Raw genomic sequence first — 22,680 nt, forward strand, 5'->3', positions numbered from 1 at the left:
GATGACTGCTGGATGCATTCTGTGATGCCCCTTGTAGTCTTCTACTTATTGAACAAAAAATCTTCAGTCATAACATACAACTTTGTTTACGGGTTTTATACTACTCAAAAGTTGTCCATTTTTTTGGCACATATGTGGGAGTTTTCCAATATCTATCTTATACTTTAGTTATGGAAACCTGCATAATTTGTTTGTGACCATTTTTTATTTAACTTTTTTTAAAGAATAATCTTGGTGGCCTGTGAATTTGCATCTTGAAATTTGAAATGCAAACTTGTGGTGAATGACTTGTTTTTAAAAAAAAAATCAGATTTATTCCTCTCTAAAATCAGAAGTCAGTTTGAAGTGGTTGAGCACTGAGAAGGATAGGGGAATGCATTTGGGGCACTGTGGTGTTGAGCAGCAGTTGCAGGCCCAGAATTGCTCACACTTAGAGCTGCAATTTGCAGAAGTTATTTTAATCCTCATGATTAAACACAGTTTTTGACGGGGTTAAATTTCCCATATGAACGGTGAGCATTAAAAGAAAATCCTGAAAATCACGGGACTCGGGACTAGTTATCCTCCCTTCTTCCAGCACCCCCCCTCCCCTGTCCAAGATCTCCCTGCTTAGAAGAAATGTTCAGCTCTATCTCTTCATGCTCTTGAAGCTCATGCCGGGTTTTCCTCTTCAACCATACACATGGATCCCCTTTATCTGCCTCCATTCACAGTGAATCAGACTCTACTGTCCTTGGCTCCACGTTTGTTTGCTGGCAGTGGGTCGGGGCTGGGCACATCCAGCACTAACTCTGTTGGGACAAGTATCAGTAGCTCTTCACCGCTATCCTGGACACTTAGCATAGCAAATAAAGCACTCAGTGATCACTGTCAGTATCACAATTGTGTGACTGTAAGGACACAATAAATGTAAATGTACAAATGTGTAATATAAACTAATGTACATAACAAGCTATACAGAAATAGTTTATATGTAATGTATAAAATGTGCATTATAATCGCTCAATGGAGGCTAAATATAAATTTATAAACATCATTTAAATGTGTTAGTAATTATATACTAATCCTTTTCCAGCATTTTTTTTATCAAGTGTATGTGTAAGCTGCAAAATACATTTTTATTAGATCTATAATCTGTTAACTGTGTCTTTCCTGGCCATGCAAAGACCATGAACAAAGAAAAGCCTAATTAATGCAAGTTATCATCCTTACAAATAGAGATGTTGTCAAATCAACCATTTCCAGATAGAATCATAGAAATTACAGTAATGAAGGAGGCCATTTGGCCCATCAAGCCTTTTCCAGTGCAAGCTCTTCAACTGGAGCTATCTATTCTTACCCCTTTGCCTGTCTTTTCTCTATATCCATTTTTGTTCTTACTTTTGGAAAATTGGGAGAATCTGGTCCCAATTGGTACCGATCGTATTGTTGAGAGGAACATCAGCTGGTGATATCTCCCTTAAATGCAGCAATATTTCAAAGGATCTTTGATCAGAAAACTCCTGAGAGAATCATGTAGCCTCCTGACAACAGCTGTCAAACCCTTATCAGGTAAATGGCTGAGTTTGCCTAATTTGCTTCAGTGGCAGCCCCCTTAGCTCTAATGTTAATGCACAGGATTAGTAGTAGTTCCAACACCAGTGTCTTACCTGAGGCTGTTTGGGTGTCTTGAATTAGTAGGATTCGATCCAGAACTTTTGGAAGTCTATTCCATCTTTTCTGAGGAAAGTATATTTTTAGTAAGGGGATTCTCTTTCCCCTCCCCCAGTATTCCTTCAGGCTCATGAAGGCTTCTTAAGGCTCATGAAAGGCCATATCATTGGTCAGCGCAACTGGTGCTTAACTGGTTTTTTGATTTAATTTGCTGTATGCTTTCAAAAGAACTGAGGTACACTTCCAGAAAGGGTTGAGGAAGGACCACTTTAACAATGTAGTTCCTATGTTATTTCAAACTGTCAAACAGTGTCCCATTGCTTATCTCTCAGTTCAATGTGGAAACTGAAATGTTTTTTTTAAGGTTTATCCAGAGCACTTTGATAATAGCTTTACAGCGACTACATAATCTCATTTTCTGCCCTACTTTCATTACAGATCATTACAGTTTCACTAAATGTGTGAATCCGGTATCTATGCCACTGACTGAAACCATAGCAGATGTTGATGAAAATGACAAATTAGCTGGGTCGGAAACACAACAATCAAGGACCAGCCTGTTCAGTGGGAAGAACAAGGAAGCAACCAATGTGAATGCCGGTGTAAATTCAAGACTTCCACAAAGAATTAAATCAAAAGGGTACGAAAGCTAATAGGGCAGTACAAGTAAAATAAATACTGATTTTGCTTTTTGGCTTCTTCCAGTTTCCTCTCTCAAAAGTGAGCTGACTCTTGCTGGTACATGGTTCCACAAGTTCTGGCAGCCTTCTGCAAGTGGCTTTTCTTAATGTGTAAGTCCAGAAAGTGAGTTCTGGCATGCAGAGCGACCCCAGTCCAGTAAGTCAACTCAGCCTAATCTTAACTCCTCGCACACATCATTCTCGTTGGGCGACGGGTTAAAAGTGAGGCTTTAGTTTCAACAACAACGACAACTTGCAAACATATAGCGTCTTTAACGTAGCAAAATGTTCCAAGGTGCTTCACAGGAGTATAATCAGACAAAAAATTGACACCGAGCCAAAGAAGTAGACATTAGGACTGGAGAACAAATGCTGGGTCAAAGAGGAAGGTTTTAAGCAGCGTCTTAAAGGAGGAGAGAGGTGGAGAGGCAAAGAAGTTTGGGGAGGGAATTCCAGAGCTTATGGCCTGGATGGCTGAAGGCACAGCCCCCAATGGTGGGATGAAGGAAGCGGGGGATGCACAAGTGGCCAGATTTGGAGGAACACAGAGTTCTCTGAGGACTGTAGGGATGGGGAGGGGCGAGACCATGGAGGAATTTGAACACAAGGATAAGAATTTTAAAACTGAGGCGTTGGTGGAGTTGGAGCCAATGTAGGTCAGTAAGCTCAAATCCAGTCAATGGAGCAGTCCACTTGACACGACAAATAACTGGAATTAAGGGAAGTAAGGTGATCTCTGGAACAGTACAGTGTATGTGAGGCAACATGATGGTCCATTAGGTCAGTAATGGAGGAGGAACTGTCCTCTGCTTCCTTTTTCAGGTTGCAATCCTACTACAATGAGACTGACTGAGTCATAAGATTACTCTCTTTGCTCGGGGTAGACAACATAGCTGCAGATGCTCGTCTCACATTTCACCCTCACAAGTGGAAGCTGCACTGTGAGTAACTTAGAAACATTTTCAGGAATTAGATCTGTTCTCCTCTCTGGAGTAACACAGGTCCTACTTATATCAATGCTTGAAGATAGAGGCCATGTCAGCCTGGAGTGGGGTCTCCTACAGGCAAAAGCTTCTATGTGCACTTCCCGTTTACCCCCATCTTTAGTTTAATAGATGAGAGCAGACAGAGTCGGACTCCTCATTGGCCCTGCAAACGATAGATCTCGGACATCTTGGCAATGAGCAAAGGCAGGATCCCACTTCCTTGCCGAAGAGATCTCCTTTCACAGTTGGGTGATCAATACTGCAAGCAAATAGGAAGGCCTGGTTATTGAAAGATGACGACTATTAGAGCAGGGCCTCCCATCTCTGGTCTAAACTGATTAATTTTTACAAGCCTTCCGCTAATTGAACTTGTGGCATAAAACGGCAAAGATTTGTGCACTGGTGTTCCCTGATGTGACGTCCCACACATTCTGGAGTATCTGTTAGACATTGGTCTAAAACCTAGATCATGTAGTGTTTCAGTCCTTCATCTCCCAATTGCATTTGAATCATTAGTGGTGTTACAAATTGGGCTAGCTGCCAACACGCTTGTACTCATTATGTAAGGCTGCTTTGATAAGCAGCTGTGCCTCTTATAAAGTAAAACTTATGAATGCGATGTAGACTGCTACAGGGCTAGCAATCTATGTTTTTGCAGTTGGGTTATATCGGTCATAGAATTGATTGTCCACAACGTACTCCTGATCTAATGGGTGGAAAATCACCATGCTCAAACCATATATTTCAGGCTAAACTGTGAATTGTTTATTTCAAAAAAAGTTATACAGGAGCATATTAAATCAGTAGATAAAATTAACAATGCAGTACTTAACTTTACCTTATCAGTTTGAAAGTAATTCCTCACAGAGGTCCTTTTAGCTCATGACATGCTACAGCAAAGTAGATAACACACGGGCCTTCTTATATGTCCCTCTTTGATGTCCAAGTGGGCACAATGTAACCCAGCTGTGTTTAAGTTGGAATTCTCACCGCGTGATCCTTATGACTCAACCGGAGTTTTTACCTAAGTTCCTTCCCAGTTTCATTTGGGCCATGAAATTGCCCCACTGTTTTATCAGCTGCCACACAAGTCAGAATTGGAATGACACTTCCATTAGGTAGAGCATTAATTTATTGTCTCTTGCACAGAGCAGTTTCGAAACTTAAAAGGCAGCTGTTTGCTTATAATGGTGCAAAAACATAATGGAAAACTGTGACTAAGCAACAGATAGCTGAATGGATGGTTGAGTACACTCCTAACATTTTACAGAGGGAAAATAGCCACAGAACTGATTGTGCTATTATACGAATTCTTCCTGGGTATAGAATCATAGAATCATAGAAGTTACAACATGGAAACAGGCCCTTCGGCCCAACATGTCCATGTCGCCCAGTTTATACCACCAAGCTAGTCCCAATTGCCTGCACTTATAGAATCATAGAAGTATCTCTGTCCGCTCCATCCAAAGTCTCGTATGATCATTTTATCATGCACTTTCCCACCATCGCCTGTTGATTCCCTACTTTGAGAAACACCAAGTTCCTTTACCTGCCTTCCATGGGGACGGAGCAGGAAATCGAGCAATGCTGTTGATATCTCTACAACCTTCAATTCCATCTTCTCTCTCTTCTCAACAGATATTGATCTAGCTCCCCTTTAAATATATCAATTGATCTTGACTGGGTGGTCATTGTACGGTTAGATTTGATATTGAAATAAAGGTTATGACCTAAAATAACACTGGATGTGAATGATTTTAGAACAAAATTTGGGTTATAAGAAAAGTTGTGGTAGGGTTAGGTTGGAAGGAGAACTAAATAAAATAGAAGCTTGTAAATTTTTTAGATCATTTAAAGTGATGCAAAATTTTTTAGATCATTTAAAGTGATGCAGAAAGGAAATATATCGCTCTGAAAAAAACATGAAGCAGAGCCTTGACATATCAAAGTTGTTTAAACTGTTTTTGCAGCCCCAGTTCCTGGAGGCAAAATGTATGGAAGTTAACTTTTGCATTTTGACATTTTTTTCCTACTTCAGTTGATGTTCTCCATTGTACAGTTGCTGCCTCTTCAAATTGAAAAGCATCAGAGATTGTCAGCCCCCAGCAAGATTTCTCAGTTAACAGCAGCGCGGGCATCTTAAAGTCAGCGGTCTCAAATTTAAGAGAATCGCCCCGTTGTTTGCTGTGGGTCAATGGACACAGACAGATGCTGCTGTTCACTGCTGTTCACTCCTGTTCCAGACCAGGCTGACCATTGAGATTTGAACTCTGAAACTAGGATTTTTTTTAAAATTGATGCACAAATTGCTTTCTACAAGAGTCTCCCGAAGTCTGCTACCATACTGTATGCCAATGGCAGATGGTCCCTCCAAATTTAGATATTGTCAAAACATTTTGAATATTTTGATTCAGGTTCTCTTTCCCAATACTCCCCACTCATGCTCACCACAACAGGCACCTCCTACAAGCAAGTATATTTCCTATAAACTGAAACTTAACCATCATGTGTTTAAAAATATGGGCTATACAAACCACCAGGCAGGCAATTTACATTTTTGCTATAAACTTGCCACTGGATGGTAGTAGGATTCCACCACATCTTGTGTCATTTTGGAGGACACTTTTTTGGTGACTGACTAATTTATTAATCAGACTTGTTTATAAACTGGAGAAACAGGTAATGTAGGTGAGGTATTAAGCAGCAGCATAACAGTAACAAGGTTCTGGGGACTGGGTTAAAACAGCCAGACTTGTCCCTTGAGTGTTTTTCTTACTGATTTTCAGATAAACTGCTGCTTAAGTATATGTGCTGGTAGGGAATTTAATGTATCTGCATGCACCAAGACAGGATAACCAAGCTCCTGACACATGCAATGTTTCTGTGGCTTGGAGCTTGAATTCCACTGCATTTTCCAGCTTCCACTCTGTACTTAGGCTGAGCCTGAATGAAGATACTTAACCTTGTAGTCGACTCCTAAAGTGCACCAGTCTTGTCCTGTGCATTTGCATTAGTGGATTACACCTCCCATATTGCACCAGTGTCACTGTGCATGTCACTAGTCTACAGTATCAACTTAAATCTGCAAATTACTGGTACTAATACTAGACAAGGAGGATGGGGCTTGCAAACAGGAAGTCATGTCATACTTTATTAATAAACAGCCTTGCTATCAAGTATATTTTTAAAAAAAGAGTTCGTGATTTAAAGACGTATCCCAATTTTCAGATTGCAAGAACAAAACAAATGGTCTCCCAGATACAGCCTTCAGTTGCAGGGGAGGTAATTACCTCAGTACAGCGGTCATCACAGTTTGCCAGTTCCCAACAAGTAGGTGCTATAATATAATTGACTCACAGACAGAAGCTATCTTACTAATATGGGCCCTGCTTGGGGAAATGTTTTGGAACATTCTGGGTAATAACTGCATGGAGATTTTTCAGAATTGGTTGTGGTGAGTTACCAGTTTGTTTGAAATAGTGACCTGAAGGAAAACCATAACCAGATTCAACACTCTCAACATGCCGTGGCGTCACTTTTTAAATCTGTACTGCACTCTCCAATTTAGAATAGGGCCATGCTAAATATTGCAAATGCACTGCAGATCTCAGACCAATGATGAGCAATGCCCAGGGAGATCAGTTAGTACACGAATAAGTTTTCTGCAATGATGGATGGCACCATTTTTCTTTGGGTAGCCAACACTTCCTTTCGAAAGTTGTGATCAGGAAGTGGTCCCCAAGATGAAAGGTTTGAAAACTGTTCTATTATCTTTTTGGCTTGGAGAGGAATGTTGTCGAACTTATCCACAAGAGATTAAGATTAGGAGGTCCTCTGTAACAGTATTTGCAAAAACCTTGGGGAAACTTTTATAAACCTTTATAAATCACTGGTTAGGCCTCAGCTGGAGTATTGTGTCCAATTCTGGGCATCGCACTTTAGGAAGGATGTCAAGGCCTTGGAGAGGGTGCAGAGGCAATTTACTAGAATGGTATCAGGGATGAGGGATTTCAGTTATGTGTAGAGACTAGAGAAGCTGGGATTATTCTTCTTGGAGCAGAGATGGTTAAGGTGAGATTTAATAGAGGTGCTCAAAATTATGAAGGGTTTGGATAGAGTAAATAAGGAGAAACTGTTTCCAGGAGGGTCGGTAACCAGAGGACACAGATTTAAGATAATCGGCAAAGGAACCAGCAGGGAGATGAGGAGAATTTTTTTTACTCAGTGAGTTATTATGATCTGGAATGCACTGCTGAAAGGGTGATGGAAGCAGATTCAATAGTAATTTTCAAAAGGGAATTGGATATATATTTGAAATGCAAAAAAAATTGCAGGGCTATGGGGAAAGGGCAGGGGAGTGGGACTAATTGGATAGCTCTTTCAAAGAGCTGGAACAGGCATGATGTGTTGAATGGCCTCCTGTGCTATATGATTCAATGAAATTTAACATATTGACAGTTGCAGTTTGGGCAATGTTGTATACTTGGTAATCACCAGCTGTTATTGTATCACATTTCTGTAGAAAGCTGAAGCAACTTCTACTTGATAAATTATAGTTCAAGAAATTTGCATTCTTTTATAGGTTCGTCCTTAAAAACTCTCCTTACCTCCTTAAAAGCTAGATTTTTCTTTTGTGTTGTCACTGATAAGTTGTGCTCGTTAACTATGTTGCAGACCGAGCTTGAATGCAAGTGAAACACCTGCTGTCTTGAACAGCATATGTGTGGATAACAAACAAAAGGGGTATCCAACTGAGAATGTTGTCCCGTCCACCTCTGGATTTGAAAAACAAAAGAAAGAACAAGCATCTCTGTTTCCTAAGCCGTCATTTTACAGTTTTGGGATAAGGTAAGTCTTCATACCTTCTTAATAGGAATTTTATGATGATGATCTCTCAATATGGCTTACTTTTATTTTTCTGAATACCTTTAAAATGATTTAAGTTCTGATCTAGTAAAGAATAGTCACAGAATTAGTTTGCCAAGCATAGAACCATCGCAATCCGGAAATTGTGCTGGTTAGGTTACTGTTCAAGTTTCTGCTAAAATTTATTTGCATAATCACAAATGTAAAATCGTCCATGAACCAGCGCATTTGGGCAGCATAATAGAAAGTAATTGTTTCTTTTTTCTCCTTCCATTAAAAAGTATTCCTTGATGTATTTAAGAGTGGTAACCTGATGTAGTTTTATTAATACAGCTGAAATTGGGTTCATCACCAAAAATCAACATTTTTCATAGTGTCCAGTTGTCCACCTTTGAGTAACCTGATATAAAATCACTGAAAATGACTTTAAATAACTATACTGAACCATTTATTAGTTTCATTGATATACATTAGTCAGTTTCTTGGTAGATTAAATATTTTTGATATGAAAAGATTTTTAGAATGTGCCTACTAGTGCCTGTGCGCCTAAGAAAATGTGCGCAATTTGAAGAACCTCCAGCCCAATCTCGCAATTTCGACCTGGGAGCATGGCCGGTTTTGTGGGCGGGTCCTGATCCGGTGAATTGAACCTTTAAGCTAACGTAAAAGATTGCGGAAAACACGAACATCAGTGGTCTTGGACTAAACTCACGCTTAAAATTCCCTGACCTCTTGTGCTGGTTCGTCCGATACCTCCTGAATTGTGCTGATTCTACTGACGTAAACAAGCGGAAGCTCTACCCTCATATGTTTATACCACAGAAGGAAGCCATTTGGCTCAATGTGTCTGTGTCTTTTTGCCAGAGCAGTATGGTTGAGTTTTGTAGTCCATAACTATTTTTCATTGGAAGTGCCGTGGACTTCCACATATGAATACAAATTTGCTATAATTCATGGGAGAATCACATGGGATACAGTCCAAGAAATTTTCTGCCCTAGTTTGTCACATGATCTACTCTGGCATATGCAGCCATACTCTGAGGCAAGCCCTTATATCTTTCTGTCAAGGCAGCAAGACTGTTGTCTCCCACATCAGAGAAAGTTCCATTTTGATTTTGCTAATTAGTTTTAAATTCTAATGGCTGAGCCTCTGGCACAGTCAAGAGCAGTTGTCTTTGCTGCTGAAATAGTTAAGCAAACCCATTCAACACTGAGCTGGTTATGGTACCAACATATAGTTGCTAATATCCTCTATTAGTGGACACAGAGCACCAATGTACTGAGCAAGCTGCAACTCTTGCAGCATTTATATTGGTGACTGCCTCCCTTCCCTCCATCATTAAATGGGGATGTTCGCTGATGATTGCACAGCGTTCAGTTCCACTCGCAACCCCTCAGATAATGAAGCAGTCCGTGCCCACATGCAGCAAGACCTGGACAACATCCAGGCTTGGGCTGATAAGTGACAAGTAACATTCGCGCCAGACAAATGCCAGGCAATGACCATCTCCAAAAAGAGAGAGTCTGAACACCTCCCCTTGACATTCAACAGCATTACCATCACCAAATCCCCCACCATCAACATCCTGGGGGTCACCATTGACCAGAAACTTAACTGGACCAGCCACAAAAATAGTGTGGCTACAAGAGCAGATCAGAGGCTGGGTATTCTGCGGCGAGTGACTCATCTCTTGACTCCCCAAAGCCATTCCACCATCTACAAGGCACAAGTCAGGAGTGTGATGGAATACTCTCCACTTGCCTGGCTGAGTGCAGCTCCAACAACATTCAAGAAGCTCGACACTATCTAGGAAAAGCAGCCCGCTTGATTGGCACCCCATCCACCACCCTAAACATTTACTCCCTTCAGCACCGGCACACCGTGGCTGCAGTGTGTACCATCTACAGGATGCACTGCAGCAACTCGCCAAGGTTTCTTCGACAGCACCTCCCAAACCCGCGACCTCTACCACCTAGAAGGACAAGGGCAGCAGGCACATGGGAACAGCACCACCTGCATGTTCCCCTCCATGTCACACACCATCCCGACTTGGAAATATATCGCCGTTCCTTCATCGTCGCTGGGTCAAAATCCTGGAACTCCCTTCCTAACAGCACTGTGGGAGAACCTTCACCACTTGGACTGCAGCGGTTCAAGGCGGCGGCTCACCACCATCTTCTCAAGGGCAATTAGGGATGGGCAATAAATGCTGGCCTTGCCAGCGACGCTCACATCCCATGAACAAATTTTTAAAAAATTTATAGAATGGTGAGCTAATTTAGAGGATACCTAGGCACAAGTATCTTGCCTTTGATTCGAGGCATAAAAACAGACGTAAGCTCAAAAGTGTATTAACTGGCCCTGATTCATTTGAGGGACCAATTACATAGGACCATGATGAAGGAATAGGCTAAATACATGATGATGGTCCAAGTTTTATTAAATGAAACACCATGGGGTGATTCTTGTTGCCATTTCTAATAAGTTCCACAATCAGGCAGCAAGCGCTTGGACTAAGTCTGATATGAATTTGGGTCTGCTGTATATATCTTCTCAGATTCAGTAGTGTTAGTCCCTCTCTTAAGTGGTCTGAGGGCCTTACTTTTAGAGGAGTTGATTCGTGCAGCCCTATATCTACTTGTATACTACCATAACCCAAGGATGTAACAGTTGTATCCTGTTGACCGGAGGTCACCGGTTACGGTTATTGGCTTAGTACAAAGAGGAGAAGAGTCAATTCTCTCTTAACTCTCAATTCGCTTTATTCACATCGTTCGATCATATACATATAGCTTAAACGTCTGGTTAGATATAGACATGCAGTTTGCACCAGGTTATACAGTTTTATACCCAAACTAGGATCTAAACGCACACCCACTAGGTTTCTCTGACACTCCCTGAGTGGTCACAGAATATAAAAGATAATACCCGAAAAGGAGAGCTGACGCTGGCCAGGCGTTCCTTCTCTCTCTCTTTCGACGTCGTCTCTACGTCCCTGACGTAGGTTCTTCCACTTCCGTGATGGTTGGTCTCCGGAGTCTTCGCTCTGGCTCCACGCCCCAGATTCTTCATTCTTATTCCGAATCTTATCTCTTCAAGCTGTGCTGTCTCTTTCCCGTTGGTTTAGGCTTGCTCGCCTAGTCCATGTCTTCTCCTCATTGGCTCTGTCCCAAGGACTTAGGTAGCATTACCTCATTACTCCTTTTCTAAATAAGGACTTGTGTCTTATCACATCTTCTTTGTCTTTCACAAAACTTAGCTAATTCAAACCGGTTCCAGCCAGCTCAGACCAGTGACTGAACTCAGGTTACTTCAGTTCAAAAGTTGCTTTTGCCTGTGTGTCAGCAGCTGGGAATCTCAGGTTACTTCAGTTCAAAAGTTGCTTTTGCCTGTGTGTCAGCAGTTTGGAATAAACTCAGTAGTTTCTGCAGCTCCTGGCCAACAATCCCTTTGTGATTGTGACGGATACTTATGCCTTTCGCACGTGTATTTCTTTAATCTCTTCAAAGGTGTACCAAGCTTGGTAAGACAAGACTTGATATGAATCAGTAATCTGCTTTATTTCCCATCTGATGAGGATACAGAATCACATGATCGCATTCACTTATTTTCATCAATACAACTTGTCTTTGCGTAATGTAAAAGTAGTGAATACGCTGCACTACCCTACTTCAGTTGTTTGATTAAAGCTAATTTTTAAATTTCTCACCTGTCCTCCATCCTTTTTGCAGCCTGTGTAGCATCCTGTTTCTGAAAGCCAGCCTCCCTTATGCTTTATTTTCTGGCTGTTCGCATCCAGAAAGAAATCAGAAGCCTTCCAAAACAGTGGGTGTGAGGCGTTTATCAATTACTGAGAAAAGCTAACAAATTGCTTATTTGTGATCTTTGAAGCAACAACATTAGAGCTAGTTGATTAGCATCTCAACTACCAACCATCTTAGACCCCCTTTTCTTTTACTTTCAGGAATCTACTAGGTTTTAAAATACAACATTTAAAGTAACTTTTTTTCGAAATCCTTTCTGTGGAAAAATGGCCAAAAAATCCTGAACCATGAGAGACTCCCTCATCCAGCAGTTTTTGTAAACACAAATGAATTGCTTCTGCATAATACTAAAATGATAGTCATGCTACCGGTGGGCAAAATGCTTTGACTTGGCATTGTAAGCCTACTGTAAGTATACGGTACATATTCTCTAACAGGTTTTACTTATTGTATTTCAGTGCTCTTGTTGGTACCTTTTGATTTCATTGAGGCCTCCTCCAGGCAAAGAGCTAAAGGCCTGCCTCAAATTGAGGTTGCGATGTAGCGGAGTGGGGCACAGTTACCTGACCATCCAATATGTGAAACTTCTTAAGTTTAATATCCCGGGTGCTTTTTTTTAATTGTTGGACGATACCAGTTCATACTCTTATCTGGAGGTTGAACTTCTTTCAAAGAACCATGGAGATTATACCTATATAGATGATTTATCATTGCATATCTGGGCTTAGTCTTCCCTGTTTTGTGAATGTGGTTAATCCTGCAAATATAAAGCTTTATCTTTGTTACTTCCTATATAATGCACTATAATTTCATTTTGTCTTCTCCCTCCACCCCACCCCCATCCTTGCTACTGAGTATATAACTTCTTATTATTGTCAACTTGGTTTCTGCTGCTGTTAGGGAAGGAACCAGAATGAAAGCATATGTTCAGTGCATGCTGGGGGAATTTACATGAATTGTGAGGCTCTTGAGAGAAGTCTTAGAGGGATAGTGTCCTGGCATTTCTCCTGTTTGGACATTTATATGTGGAAACTACATTCAATGATTTGAGGAAGGGACCCCAAAGGTAGGTAATTAGAATATTCCTTGTATGAGCCTTTAACTTTGTGTTTTCACATTTGTAAAATTCAGACCAGGATTTGAACGTATGCATAACTGTTACAAATGTTAAATTTTATTGAAGTTGATATTTATTATTCAGTGCTGATGTGTTCTCAGTTGCTTCTGTCTGAAAGTATACATGTTTAATCTATTACATAGAATTTTACAGCACAGAAACTGGCCATTTGGCCCAATGGGTCTATGCCAGTGTTGATGCTCCACACAAGCCTCCTCCCACCATACTTCATCTCACCCTATCAACACATCCTTCTATTCCTTTCTCCCTCATGTACTTGTCCAGCTTTCCCTTAAATGCATCTATGCTACTTGCCTCAACTACTCCTTGTGGTAGTGAGTTCCACATTCTAACCACTCTCTGGGTAAAGTTCCTCCTGAATTCCCTATTGGATTTATTAGGTTTTTTTCATTTGTTCATGGGAAGTGGGCGTTGCTGGCAAGACCAGCATTTATTGCCCATCCCTAATTGCCCTTGAGAAGGTGGTGGTGAGCCGCTATCTTATATTTATGGCCCGTAGTTTTGGACGCCCCCACAAGTGGAAACATCTTCTCTACGTCTAACCTATCGAACCCCTTCATAATTCTTTATCAGGTCACTTCTCGGTGTTCTCTTTTCTAAAGAAAAGAGCCCCAGCCTGTTCAGTCTTTCCTGATAGTTGTATCCTCTGAGTTCTGGTATCATCCTTGTAAATCATTTTTGCACTTTCTCCAGTGCTTCTATTACCTTTTTGTAATATGGAGACCAGAACTGTACACTGTACTTCAAGTGTGGACTAACCAAGGTTCTATATAAGTTTAACATAACTTATTTTCCTTTAAATTCTATTCCTGTAGAAATGAACCCCAGTGCTTTGTTTGCACTTTTTATGGCTTTGTTAACCTGTGTTGATTCTTTTAATGATTTGTGAATCTGTGCCCCGAGATCCCTTTGTGCTTCTACCCCATTTAGACTCTTCTTTTCCAATGAGTAGGTGGCCTCTTTATTCATTCTACTAAAATGCATCACCTCACATTTAGCGATATTGAAATTCATTTGCCATTCCCATGCCCATTCTGCATTTTAGTTAATGTCGTCTTGTATTTTGTCGCAGTCTTCCTCAGTATTGACTATACCCCCCAATTTGGTGTCAAGTGTAAATTTTGATATTGTACTTCCAATTCCAGAGTCCAAATCATTTATGAGCAACAGTGGTCCCAGGACCGATCCCCGTGGAACACCACTTCCCACCTTCCGCTAGTCTGAGTAACTACCTTTAACACCTACTCTCTATTTTCTGTTTTGTAGCCAGTTTGCAAACATAGAAACATAGAAAATAGGAGCAAGGGTAGGCCATTTGGCCCTTCGGACCTGCTCCGCCATTCAAAATGATCATGGCTGATCGTCTAACTCAGTACCCTGTTCCCACTTTTTCCCCATATTCCTTGATCCCTTTAGCATTAAGAAATATATCTATCTCCTTGAATACATCTAATGACTTGGCCTCCACTGTCTTCTGTGGTAGAGAATTCCACAGGTTCCCCACCCTCTAAGTGAAGAAATTTCTCCTCATCTCTGTTCTAAATGGCATACCCCGTATCCTGAGACTGTGACCCCTGGTTCTGGACTCCCCAGCCATCGGGAACGTGCTCTTTGCATCTAGTCTGTCTAGTCCTGTTAGAATTTTATATGTTTCAATGAGATCACCTCTCATTCTTCTAACCTCTAGTCAATATAGGCCTAGTCGACCCAATCTCTCCTCATACGTCAGTCCTGCCATCCCAGGAATCAGTCTGATAAACCTTTGTTGCACTCCCTCCATGGCGAGGACATCCTTCTTCAGATAAGGAGACCAAAACTGCACACAATACTCCAGATGTGGTCTCACCAAGGCCCTGTATAACTGCAGTAAGATATCCTTGCTCCTGTACTCAAATCCTCTTGCAATGAAGGCCAACATGCCATTCGCCTTCCTAAGTGCTTGCTGCACCTGAATGCTCGCTTTCAGCGACTGGTGTACAAGGACACCCAGGTCTCGTTGCACCTCCCCTTTTCCCAATCTATCACCATTCAGATAATCTACCTTTCTGTTTTTACAACCAAAGTGGATAACCTCACATTTATCCACATTACACTGCATCTGCCATGTTCTTGCTCACTCACCCAACTTTTCTAAATCACATTGGAGCCTCTTTGCATCCTCCTCACAGCTCACATTCAACCCCAGCTTTGTGTTGTTTTCAAACTTGGAAATGCTATATTTAGTTCCCTCATCCAAATCATTGATATATATTGTGAATAGCTGGGACCCAAGCACTGATCCCTGCGGTACCCCACTAGTCACTGCCTGCCACCTGGAAAAAGACCCTTTTATTCCTACTCTCTGTTTCCTGTCTGTCAACCAATTCTCAATCCATGCCAGTATATTCCCCCCCAATCCCATGTGCTTTAATTTTGCACACTAACCTCTTGTGTGGGACCTTATCAAAAGCCTTCTGAATCATTCTGCTACTTGGTCCCCTGACTCCATATGCTCTGAAGTTAGTCATGAGTCTACTATGTGTTACCTTGTCGAAGGTCTTTTGAAAGTCCATGTATATCCCATCCACTGTATTACCCTTGTCTATTCTTTCTGTTGCTTCTTCAAAGAATTCATTAAGATTGGTCAAGCATGATCTTCCCTTTTAGAATTTGTGCTGACTGTTCTTTATTATATTTTCATTTCTAGATATTTTTCTATTACACCTTTGAGTATCATGATCGTGATACATCATGATCAAATATACCATTGGGATCTTGAGGCAACACTTCAGATAGCTGAACTCATCTGTAGCATCCTTTCGGTACAACCCACCTTCCCAGAAGTGCTTCATTCTGAAATTACTAGGATGGCAAAGCAAGACCATGAAAATGCCACTGAGGAATCAGTAGTACTAGCAATCCAACAGCATAGACTGATGAGCCAGATGTTAATTTCACAATTCTAGATTTCTTCCCACGAGTGTCACAGCTATACCATTTCTTAAAAAGCCAAATCATATCTGCAAACTAATTGTACCCAAACCACCTTGTCCTCCATTTTCATGCTCAGTTTTTCAAATACTATCTTTTGCCATCTCGTTGGCTCCTACTGTACTGGATTCCAATATCTTTCCTACCATCGACTTTAAACTAACTAGTGTATAGTTCCGTGGATTTGTTCTATCTCCCTTCGTGAATATAGGACATTAGCTGTCCGCCAGTCTCCGGCACTATTCCCTTCTCTCTTGAATATAAATATATATAAATATTGCCTCTGCTATCTCTTCCTTAGCTTCTTTGAGTATGCATGGATGCAATCCATCCGGAGGCGGGGTTTTATCCTCACTTGGTTTGACTGGTTTATCAATTATCTCCCTCGTATCTATCTTAAATGTCTCAATATCACCTTGATATTACCACCTTGTGTCTTCCTAGATCAATAAATGTTCTTTCAGTACTGAGTTATGAAAACTATATATTTATTAGGTGAAAAAGTGAGTACATTTAATGTAGAAACTTAGAAATTGCTGTTAATGTGCTATGTGGGGGTTGGCTGTGGGTTATTATCAGTTTTTGGGAGTAACAAGCCTACTGGTTTACACACATTGTTGCTGTTTCTAGTCAGTGGGCTAATGTGGGATGTACCTACCACACAGCAGGCTGGAAAATGACAAGGGCGAGGCACTAAATCTTTTATTCTGCTGTGGACTGCATTAAGACTGCTGAATTAGTAGTGTGAAGATACACGCAGATGTTTTCTGCAGCCATTTTGCTAAGTATCGAACATTAGATTTAGGGAAGACAAGTTTACTGGACAGGCATTAGCAACCCGACAGCAAGGAATCAGGGAGAGGAGTCAAGCACTTCACAACTGGCCAAATCCTACTCTGAAGTGCCTGGTGCATTAGGCATAGGAGGAGGTGCCAGGAAGCAGACAGCATCAATCGGCCACAGCATTCCCAGATGTGACAGATTCATGTACCAGGCCTTCATAATGTACAACCCATGGAGTTCTCGGGCCACCAGGATCCAATCCGGCAGTCAGTAAAACCTGAAGCCAGCACACTTACTCCTTCTATAACGTAATCACCTCAGAAGGAGTGGTAAGGGGAAACACTACCAACTCAAGATGTCAACATTCACACAAAATATAAAATATTGCGCTAAGTATTTATTTGTAATTGTAATCCAGTACATTAGGAGCCAACAACGAGATGGCAAAAGATAGTATTTGAAAAACTGAGCATGAAAATGGAGGACAAGGTGGTTTGGGTACAATTAGTTTGCAGATATGATTTGGCTTTTTAAGAAATAGTATAGCTGTGACACTCATGGGAAGGCATCTGGAATTGTGGAATTAATGTCTGGCTCATTAGTCTATGCTGTTGGATTGCTAGTACTGCTGCTGATTCCTCAGTGGCATTTTCATGGTCTTGCTTTGCCATCCTGGTCATTTCAGAATGAAGCACTCTTGGGAAGGTGGGTTGTATTGAAAGGATGCTACAGATGAGTTCAGCTATCTGAAGTGTTGCCTCAAGATCCCAATGGTATATTTGATCGTTATAGTTGTAGCATTAGCTGCCATCCCTCCATTCTTCATTTCTCTTCAAATAAAGGGTGGCACAGATGTCTGACTTCAAATTAAGACATCTTGAGTGCTTTTGAGGAAGTAGGTATTGACCTGCTGGTTCTCTGCTGGTGGCCACATTAAGAGACTAAAATCCCTTTGGGTCATTAGGGCACAGATTTGTGTAGACGTCTGAAGCACGACATGGTGCAGATGACACCCTGGGCTGTGGGAAAGCAATTCTGTAGAACTGTGTTGCCGCCTTGCGTTATTTGATGTTGGACAGTGGTAAAAGTGGTGATATCATTGTCTCTGCTAAATTATACATCTGTCACCACCTTGATACAGCTAACACTGCAGATGTCCTCTCTGCTAGCCAGGGGAGAGCTTGATGCATAAAAACCAAGGGCCATGCTGACTTTGGGCAAGGTCAGTGCTATACAGCCGTTGCATGTTGTCTGGAGGTTTTCGTAAAGGAGATGGCACCGCTATTGTCACTGCTTCCCTGTTAAACCTTAGCTCCTTAGGCACATCCCTATTTCCATTACCAGATAACTCCCTGCTACAGTAGTGGAGTGGTGGGATTTGATGCTACGCGTTATGTACCTGGTAGCCTTTTCCAGCTGTTGGTGGTCCTCCTTTGCCAATTTCAGTACCATTCTCTTTTATTATATTCATTCTTGGGATGTGGGTGTCACTGGCAAGGCCAGCATTATTGCCCATCCCTAATTGCCCTTGAGAAGGTGGTGGTGAGCCGCCTTTTTGAACCGCTGCAGTCCGTGTGTTAAAGGTACTCCCACAGAGCTATTAGGTAGGGAGTTCCAGGATTTTGACCCAGCGACGATGAAGGAACGGCGATATATTTCCAAGTCAGGATGGTGTGTGACTTGGAGGGGAACGTGCGGGTGGTGTTCTTCCCATGTGCCCGTTGTCCTTGTCCTTCTAGGCGGTAGAGTTCGCAGGTTTGGGAGGTGCTGTCGAAGAAGCCTTGGCGAGTTGCTGCAGTGCATCTTGTAGATGGTACACACTGCAGCCACGGTGCGCCGTTGGTGGAGGGAGTGAATGTTTAAAGAGGAGGATGGGGTGCCAATCAAGCAGGCTGCTTTGTCCTGGATAGTGTCGAGCTTCTTGTTGTTGGAGCTGCACTCATCCAGGCAAGTGGAGAGTATTCCATCACACCCCTGACCTGTGCCTTTTGTAGATGGTGGATAGGCTTGGGGAGTCAGGAGGTGAGTCACTTGCTGCAGAATAACCCAGCCTCTGACCTCTTGTAGCCATAGTATTTATGTGGCTAGTCCAGTTAAGTTTCTGGTCAGTGGTGACCCCCAGGATGTTGGTGATAGTAATGCCGTTGAATGTCAAGGGGAGGTGATTAGACTCTCTCTCTTGTTGGAGATGGTCATTGCCTGGCTCTTGTCTGGCACGAATGTTACTTGCCACTTATCAATGCAAGCCTGAATGTTGTCCAGGTCTTGCTGCATGCGGGCACGGATTACTTCATTATCTGAGGGGTTGCAAATGGAACTGAACACTGTACAATCATCAGCGAACATTCCCCACTTCTGACCTTATGATGGAGTGAAGGTCATTGATGAAGCAGCTGAAGACGGTTGGGCCTAGGACACTGCCCTGAGTAACTCTTGCAGCAATATCCTGGGACTGAGATGATTGGCCTCCAACAACTACTACCATTTTCCTTTCTGCTCGGTATGACTCCAGCCACTGGAGAGTTTTCCCCCTGATTCCCGTTGATTTCAATTTTACTAGGGCTCCTTGATGCCACACTCGGTCAAATGCTGCCTTGATGTCAAGGGCAGTCACTCTCACCTCACCTCTGGAATTCAGCTCTTTTGTCCATGTTTGGACCAAGGCTGTAATGAGGTCTGTACCCGAGTGGTCCTGGCGGAACCCAAACTGAGCATCAGCGAGCAGGTTATTGGTGAGTAAGTGCCGCTTGATAGCACTGTCGACGACACCTTCCATCACTTTGCTGCTGATCGAGAGTAGACTGATAGGGCGGTAATTGGCCGGATTAGATTTGTTGTGCTTTTGTGGACAGGACATCCCTATAATGTGCAAAAATCTAGAAAGTGGAAAGAAATTTTAAAGCAGCTCACCTTTAAATGTAGGCTTCAGTTTTCTTACTGCAGCCTTTCCAATAATGCCTATCCCAAGTGAGTGATGCACACAATAAATGAACAATACTTTAGTTTGCAAAATGGGGCTCTTGAGCACCTAACCTGCCAATATAATTGACCTTTTGTATAAATTGATCAAAATGTCTTCCCACAGCAATTTTAAAATGGATGGTAAGAGAGCATTATACCATATTCCCAACATTACTGGCCACTATTACATATTTGCTTAGGCTTAATGCCTAGTCTAGAATATGAATTGATAACTTTTTGAAAAATATTTACTTCACAGGCCAGCTGTTTCTGCATTACCACAACCAAAACAAGCAATTCCCATTACTTCAGCACCTAACCGTGAGTTTGAATTTGAATTGGAGGAAGAGGAGAGCTTCTGTTTTGAGTCATGGATTACAATACCGAAGAAAGCCATTGTACTAAACCAGGACCCAACTGAACAGGAAAATAAATCTGTCTTGGATGCAAAGGAAATGAAAAAGAAAGAAAGAATACAGAAGACAGAAACAACAAGAAAAGAAGTTACCATTCAATCAAAAAAGAACAATGATGAAAAACAATTGGCTCGGAACAAAAAAAACAAGGCAAAAAATGAAAATCAACCAAAAGAATCTGGGAAGAGATCTGCTGTATGTCTGTTGAAAAAGAATAAAGCTGTTGTCAATATTGAGAAAGAGCAACGGCAAATACAAAATGAATCTTTATTCCACTCTAAACGTTTGTTATCTCCCAAACAAAGAAAATTAGGAAAACTAAAACGAGGAAGACCAAGGAAAAAATCTATAGTTAAATCTGACGGAGATGAAGAGCAAGAGGAATTACAAGAACGACGAGAGGAATTACACAAAGAACCTTCTTTCCGTGTTGAGGAAAAAGCAAACAGAACTGAAAAGTCCAGACTGTCTGAGCAGGGTATGATTACTTCTAAGAAGCTCCCGGAATCTGGAAGTTCAGTTAATATGCCTTTATCCCACTCTAAACATTTGTTGACTCCCAAGCAAACAAAGTTAGGGAATAAAAAACAAGGAAAACCAAGAAAAAAAACTCTAGGTGAGTCTGACCGAGCTGAAGAACAAGAGGAATTTCAAGAAGAACATTCTTTCCGTGTTGAGGAAAATGAAAACAGAACTGAAAAGTCTGAAGTGTCCGAGCACAGTGAAATGAATTATAAGAAGTTCCCAGAATCTGGAAGTTCAGTAAATTTGCCCAGGGGGCTACATATTGATGAAGTAAAATCGAAGCTAACTTCATTTGCAAAACCAGGAATTCAAAACAAAAAGAGAGCAAAGAAAAGACAGAAACACAAACCAACAGGTAACTTGTTTTTTTTCATTTGACTATTTCAGTTTTTCCAACAGTAATTCGGATCCTCGCTTTATTTATATGTTTAAAATTAAAATACAGATATTGTGATCGGCTACTTTGCTGAGATTTCGCCAGTCACTAGCTATATCAGTAGAGTTACTGTTCTACATATTAATTGCCAGTAGGTTGATGTAAGTGGCTACTCTAAATCCACAATGATTAGCGAACATCTTCAATTTTCAGGAAGAACTGAATGTGAGGAAGAGGACAGCCATGTTTCCTATATTTCAGATCCTAGTCAGATTTTGTTTCATCATATATAATGCTTGCACTCAGCGTACCCTGAGTGTATAATTACTTTGAAATAGTATCTATATGTATGTGAACGTTGTCGCTAAATCCTATACTTGGAAAAAGGATCATAAATATGCATGTTTTAGGGAAGAAGGTAATTCAGGGCATTACCAGTAATTGCTCTAGCACTTTTGCTTTGATATTCTGTGATGAAGCCCAGCATCCCATTACTCTTTTTTTTAATCACTTTTTGCACCTGCAAGCTAACTTTAATGACTCCTGTACAAGCCATTGCCACAAGTCAATGTGGTGGCTCAGGCTCCATTTCAGGCAACCTTCTTTCCAATATGACTAAAATAATACAGACCACAAAACACTTGTAACAGTCTCTCTATGAAATGCCAATGTGGACTGCAACCAGACAATTTTGTTATGCCGGCATGCCTGGAGTAGAATTTCAAATTCCCCTAGGAAATTTTGGCAGCGCTGTTGCAAATTTCTTTCTGGGAAATATCTTTATGGGCAAGTAAGTAAACATCTCTATAGTTGAAGAGACACTGAAGAGTTTTCAAAAACAATAGGTGAGCTTTGAAGCTCCATGTGATTAAAGTAGAATTCCAAAAGAGGAGGCTTCGTAACCTGAGTTTGAAAGAATCAGACGAGGACAATGACGGCCCAGAAAAAATGCTCTCGCCTACTGCCTCCATGCTCCCAATAACGACTGATTTATTGTCATTACACCCAGCAATACTGAGAGAATTACCAGCGAAACTATGTAGAGACAAATGGTACAATGTGTTGTTATTTAATTTGGAGAAATGCCGTACTATCTCCACATGATTTAATTTCATGTTTAACTTAATGGGCTCTTTTTCCTAAAGAAACTTCAGACATAAACCAATCATTTATTACATACTAGAAAATCGACATTAGAGTTAGACAACATCTTCGATTCATGCACGATTTAGAATTGCTTTAACAATTTAAAAAAAACACTTTCTGACTCCCCAAAATGCATATCCTTTTGGGAAAACAAAGTTCTATCTTGGATTAACCTTTTAACTAAAGTTTATTCTCATGGTTGGCTCAGGCTTGTCAAGGCCCTTTAAGTAACTTGATGGACACAGTTTGTGGTGTAGCACATGGTTTTCTCTCATAGTGAGGTCAGCCATTCCAGAAGCAATCTATAAACCTGCATTTTTGTAATAAAGATTAGAAACTTTAACATGGGTGAGTGAGACTCTTGGAGAATGTTACTCCCTTATCTTTGCTAGAGTAGCTCCAAGGTGTAGTAAAA

At 41.2% G+C, this 22,680-nt stretch overlaps 1 protein-coding gene across 3 annotated transcripts in view; it reads left to right on the forward strand.

Annotated features, from left to right (window-relative positions):
• LOC137321172 (uro-adherence factor A-like) overlaps positions 1-22,680 on the forward strand; it is a 95,957-nt gene that overhangs the window by 34,712 nt on the left and 38,565 nt on the right. For all 3 annotated transcript variants that reach the window (XM_067983434.1, XM_067983435.1, XM_067983436.1), the window contains exons 9-11: positions 2,092-2,293; positions 7,994-8,167; positions 20,062-21,098. In XM_067983434.1, coding sequence (XP_067839535.1) covers positions 2,092-2,293; positions 7,994-8,167; positions 20,062-21,098 — 1,413 coding nt within the window. The remainder of the gene's footprint in view (positions 1-2,091; positions 2,294-7,993; positions 8,168-20,061; positions 21,099-22,680) is intronic.

Source organism: Heptranchias perlo, chromosome 4 (assembly GCF_035084215.1).
Source record: "Heptranchias perlo isolate sHepPer1 chromosome 4, sHepPer1.hap1, whole genome shotgun sequence".
NCBI classification, from domain to species: domain Eukaryota; kingdom Metazoa; phylum Chordata; class Chondrichthyes; order Hexanchiformes; family Hexanchidae; genus Heptranchias; species Heptranchias perlo.